Raw genomic sequence first — 6000 nt, forward strand, 5'->3', positions numbered from 1 at the left:
CTTCCAAATATTAAGTTTCTTGATTAAGACTACAGCTATAGCAAACAACAAAATATAAGTTACTAGCTGGAACCCCTACTTAAAATGTCTGGGAGAATGAAAAGTTGGTAGGGCAAATGAGTGTGACATTGAAATAACCACCATGTCAACGGGCTAACAATATTACTACCATTTTTCCTACACTATGGTTTGTCCTTAAACAGACACTTGGGTGTCCACGGCTTCATTCTTAACATGCTCCTAAATAAACATATATTGCAGTTATTTTTTCCATGAAAATAACTGATACCAATACCTCTTAAACTCCAAGCAATTTAAGAAGTCACTAGACTTAGCTAAAAGATAGTCAGAAATGATTACATCACTTTAAGTAATCAAGAGAAACAACTCGCACAGTGGAAATTTTGAGACCTGCAACCGTAACAGGTGAAAGAACCTTCACTCTAACCAAATAAATATAAGGTGTTAAAACCACCCAGCTTCCTCTGTGAAAGCCTTTCAGAAGGAGTGGGAAGCAGCTGTTCAGGGGAGTATAGTTAGGCAAACAGAAGTTACTCTCCTATCTTTCCCACCTGTAAGAACACTTCTCTGTAAACTTCTCATGTTCTCAGAGCCATGGTAACTTTTCACAAATCATTTCCATGTAATTCCTTAAACTCTCACCACTCATTTTGCACTCTTGTCCAAAATGGATGTATTTTGGGCCTACACTATATTAAAATTCAGTAGCAGAGAGTACGTACACCTTTGGTGTTACAACATTCTGTAACTCACAGCTGGCAACAGGCTGTCAGAATTAGTGTGTTTATTAAGCAAAACACTACCCGTCTGTATTTTTTTTTATCTTATGCTCCTCTTATCTCAGGCACATTTGACTATGATGCATTGGACTGCACTAGTATTTCCAAGCTCTTCATTAAAATCCTAAATTGAACACGTGTAGGTTTTACTATTACAAATATTTTCCTGTTCTATAATACCTGAAGTACTCTTTGCTTATTTTCTGTAATAACTGCAAGCAGAGTCTGCTCAGAGCTGGCAACAGGCAGGCTACGAATGCAACCACCAGTAAGGGTCCATTCTGTAGCAGCAAATTCCAAGGTCTGCTGAGTCACAACCCACAGCTTAATAGCATCCCTCAACTCAGTTGCTCAGTGGGGTACATTACACAAAGATGAGTTAGATATTTGCTACACTTCACTTCTCCTATCTTGTTCCATCATTTGCAGAGTTACCAGAAGCCAAAAATTCTTGAACCAGGATTATCAACATATAATACAATCTTGATAAAAGTATTAAAAAATGCAAAGAGTTAATTACAAAGGGAAAGTAGCATTTTATTTGAACGCTCTCATAATGTGTTAGATATAAACTCAGACAACTCACAAACAGTAACCCAGCATAACTGAATTTCACAAACATTTCAGCCAAAGGCTACACTTCAAACTCTTCAATTTCTTATCTTTGGAGTAACACTTCAAAATTTTCTACATCCATTTTCAAGACATAATGCAACTGCTTGCTTAACAAACATCATAGCTCAAGGTTTCTAAGAAGCACATCATATTTATTCTGGAATGCTACAGTCCCACAAACTTTGATATTCTACATGGAAGGACCATCTGTATATTCACTGTAGGGAAATCTTTGAGTTTTATGAGCTCCTACATTAACAAAGTGATATAACTCATTAACATAATTTGAGCTGGGAAAAATTACAACTTAAAAATATGCAACATCTTCACGATAAAGACAACAGAACATGAGAAACTGGGAGGACTAGCAGAACTCAGACTGAAAACTTAGAAGTGCAGACTATTCGGATAAGATCAAGGTCTTATATAGCACTGTTCCTCTTAGCAAAAATGCTTCTCTTAGCAGAATGTTTGCAGGATAAAGACTTCAAACTTTAAGCAGCAAAAAGAGTAAAACAGAAACATGCCAAACATGGAAAACAAGCACTATGTGAGGTACTAAAAGGATACATTGCAGGAGTTATTCCCTCATCGATCACATAAAAATCACAGGCAGAAAATGACCCTAAACTGAGCCGAATAGGCTGTCAGGATAAGCCTGGGTGCCACTGTTCTTGCTCTCCTACTCCCAAGGTTGGCTAGTCGACACTGAAGTGACATCACCTACACTGTCAGAAGATGACCCTGCACATGGCTTTAACACTGAGCTCAGGAAACATCAGAGAGCACTACAAGAGGCACCACTGCTACAGCAATTGTCTTCTGAAAGCCACCACTAACTTTTAAAAAATGTGGTAGCACTTTGGTGTTGTCTTCTATGCCTTTTGATATGTGTGCATCAGCTTCTCTAATTTGCAGTGCTTTTAACACTAAGTTGTGTCTACTAATCAAAACATCACCAATTTACTTTAAAGTGAGTTTTGATCAGCATGCGCAAGTAATGCCATCTGATACAAATACAGTGTGAAAAGTTATTACTGCAGTAACTAAACCATCATGACAAGGCATCTATTGTAGCAGTGAAGGGGAGATCACACGGCTTTGTGAGCTGTACAACTCTACAGTTAGACCTTCTCTTCCAATTGTTTAGAAGCAATTATTCACACAGCCCCATCAGAAAACAAACAAACAAAAAACTACTACTGTTCAACTACTTCAACATCTTCAAGCTTCCAATTAAAACTTATGCTTTTATTTTTAAATCAACACTGAAAAAGCTTTTTTTAGGGCTTTTTATTTTTGAGAGGAAGAAGAGAGACACCAGTGAGGGGTTTCTGTGTGTTGGCAGACAGAAAAGCAACACATGAGGAAAGCATATAGGAGTACTGTATTAGTAAAGCTGGTAAGTTATTCAAAAAATGCACACTGCTGTAGAGATTAATGTAACAGATTCAACTTGTGACTGAACTCCAGAGAGTTTCATGCTTACATTCACCACCTTAGGAGTTAATATCATGAGGTGCTTTGATTTATGCAGTTGAGATCTCTAGTGTTAAAAAGGAAAACACAACTGCTGTATTCAGGCAGCAGGCAAAGACACTGACTGACTAAAATGGTTTCACACCGACAACTGTGACTATTTGCACATGGTAATCAGTAGTGTATCTTGTACTGAGTTCTCCCATTGCACAGGGAAAAGCAGACCTTTGGGAATTAAGAAGTGCAGTAAAATTTAACATGATGACACTAAAATTCATGAGGACAAAAACAGCTTTACAGAGCCAACACTCAACTTTAACTAAAATTGAAAAAATACACAAATTTGTTGGGTTTTATACTTTTTTCTTGCTTGCTTTCACTGAAACCAGCGGTAACTTGGCCGTATAAGTTTCCTTCTCATGCTAGGTTATCAACTCAGAAGACTGATGATGTACTACTGGAGCTCATCACCCAGTGCCCTAAGCGCGAGATCTCAGGATTTCAGAAAACAAACAAAACCCCTGAAATAAAGTCACTTCAGCACTAAAATAAGGTATTTCACTGACTAAACAGCTGAGTATTTCCACGTGTTTCGACAGGTACACAGCAAATACACAGCAGACTGTGTAATAGATGCAAGTGTCCTATTTCCCATGCAACGCCCAGGAGCAACTCACATCTAAGTTTTTCAATTTCAGGAAAGCTACTGGTGGAAGCCAAAATTACTTCGAAATGTTTTAACGCATTCTCCTCCCACCAAGAAAATAAAGTTTCCAATCAGGGGGTATTGTGTACTGCCAACGGGGAGATCTGCCGTCTAAGACTGCCACCCTCAAACAGAGGGTGCGGAGCAAAGGGAGCGCTCGTTATCGCTCAGGGGAATGCGGGCGGAAAGCAACGAGGGACGCCGGGCGAAGTGCAAACAAAGGGCCAACACCACCTCGGGACACTTCTCTGCCGCGAACCACTCCCGTTGGCTACCGGGGGATAAGTTCACAGCAGCCCACCGAACGCAAACGAAGACAAGACATCTTGCCTCGGGGGGAAATATTATCACCACCACCCTTTTTTCTTTTTTTCTCCTGGACAGAACTTCCGCGCAACCTGCCGCCTGCGTCCCGCCCGCTCTTCTTGCTCCAGCCCCGCCGGCTAACACGCGCAAGCAGCGGGGCTCCCCTTACTCCAGCCTCCCCACCCGCCACCCCGGCGCCGAGCCCCCCTCCCCGTTCCCCTAAGCACCACTGCTCCCAGCCCAGCCGTCCAACTCCAAACTTCTCACAACTTCCCAGCCCCCACCTCACCGCGCTCAGTGCCTCCGGAGCGGTGGGGCAAGCCGGACCCAGCCCCGCATGCTGCCGCCGAACAGCTTTCCTTTCTTCGCCACCCGCACGCCTCTCCGCTGCCCTCCGCCCCCTCCATGCCGCGGCGCCGTATTCTTCCGCCGCACCGGACCGCGGCCGCTCCGGAACTCGTTTCTGCGGCGTTTCGCGGACACGGCGGCGGCCCCGGCCCCCCGGGTCTGCCCCGCCCGGGGCTGGGCCGAGCGCAGACGGGCGGGAGCGTGCCTCCAACCATAGCCCCGCCGGGAGGGGGGGACGGGGACAACGGCGCCTTCAAGTATAGCGAAGCGCCGAGGAAGGAGACTGAGAAACTTTAGCGAGCCGGAGCTCGGCCGCAGAGTCTGGAAAGGATCTCTCCTGTTGCCGGCCGGCCCAGCGTTAAACACTGCCAAACGCTGCTCGGAGAGTTCTCCACTCATTAATAAGTGATGGCACTTCGCAACCAGCAAACGTTTGCCCGGGGAATCCCGGCGCAGCGGGCTCTGCGCCTGCGGGCGGGGGAAGCCAGCAGGGGCACATTAGCCCCGACACGGCTTTTATGAGCCGCATAAATAAATAAAAGCAGCTGCGGGGGGGCGGGGGATGGGTAGGGCGCTGTTAGCAGAGCCCGGCGCTCCCCGCAGCCCCCGCGCACGCTCCGAGGGCCGCCCCGGCCCCCGGCGCAGTTCAGCGGCGGCCAGCAGGGGGCGCCACGGCACAGCGCAACGCGCGGAGACAGCACGGCGCCGGCGGGCAGCCCGGTACGGAGCGGACGAGCTCCGGCCCCCGCCGCGCTGCGCTTGGGTCGGCAGCGGTGCGCGCAGGGCTGCGGGTCGATGCTGCGCTGCCTCTGGCTCCAGCTGTAAGCTGCTCGGACCAGTTCTGCGTGCAGATACAGACACGCACGTGTGTGTGCACGCACATACGCAGGAACGTAGGTATGCTACAGTTTCAAACTGCAGCGTCTACGGGGTTGAAACGCAGCCTCTGCCCTCTTTCATTAAAAGCCGCTCACTGGAGGACCGCGACTCACGAGAACCACCTTCCTTAGCATCCCGCTACTGACAAACTCATTAAACAAAGAACTCACCAGACCAGCTGGACTCGGCGCTCTCCTCTCAAAGTCCGCTCCAGCTCAGTTCATCTCCGCTCACACTTTCCTCTCCCCTCCCTCTTTTTCCCGTCCTTCGGAGAAGCAGCGATCACAGCCCCGCTGCCCGTGCAGCACTAGCGCCTGCCTGCGGCTCCGGAGTCCAGCGCGGCCCCGGCGCGCAGTGAGAGCGGCGCCCGGCCCTGCCGGCAGAGCGCGGTGCTCCGGTAGCCGGCCATCCGCGGCTCCGGCTCCAGCGAGAGGAAAAAAAAGAGACGAGCAGGGAAGAAGGGAAAAAAAAAAAAAAAAAAGAAAAAAAGGAAAAAAATCAGGTGAAATGAGAGATCCAACTTTCTCAAGACATGTCCAGGCAAAGAACGGGAGAGTTGAGGAGTTGAGCAGCGTAGGGAGTGAGTGGGAAAGCTACGACGGTTCGTTGCTCCCTCCCTCCTCGCTTCCTCCGCCTTTCCCCCTCCGTCCCTCCCTCCCTCTCCCCCTTCTCTCGCGCTCCGGCCGGCCCTCCCGGACCCCAATCCCGGAGCACCTCCCCTCCTTCCCTCCTCGCCTCCCCTCGCCGCGTCACCACGGCTCCGCGCGGGGCCGCTGCCGCGCACCTTGGCCCGGCTGCCTGCAGGTGAGGCTTGGCGAGGAGAGACTTCCCCTGCGCTGCTCCCAGCCTCTTTCCTGGGGCTCTCAT

General features: G+C 48.4%; 1 protein-coding gene across 4 annotated transcripts in view; it reads right to left on the reverse strand.

Moving 5' to 3' along the window:
* The window catches only part of FAT1 (FAT atypical cadherin 1), a 98743-nt gene extending 92995 nt beyond the window's left edge, over positions 1-5748 (reverse strand). For 2 of the 4 annotated variants that reach the window (XM_065736939.1, XM_065736938.1), the window contains exon 1: positions 4196-4728. In XM_065736939.1, the coding sequence (XP_065593011.1) occupies positions 4196-4469 (274 nt within the window). In that variant the 5' untranslated portion in view covers positions 4470-4728. Of the gene's footprint in view, positions 1-4195; positions 4730-5303 lie in introns of those variants that run through there. The other 2 variants (XM_065736940.1, XM_065736937.1) reach the window with 2 other exon arrangements.
* Positions 5749-6000: the final 252 nt, after the last annotated feature.

The sequence above is a fragment of the Cyrtonyx montezumae genome, unplaced genomic scaffold (genome assembly GCF_038088225.1).
Source record: "Cyrtonyx montezumae isolate F1298 unplaced genomic scaffold, pur_monq_1.0 scaffold_2, whole genome shotgun sequence".
Taxonomy (NCBI): domain Eukaryota; kingdom Metazoa; phylum Chordata; class Aves; order Galliformes; family Odontophoridae; genus Cyrtonyx; species Cyrtonyx montezumae.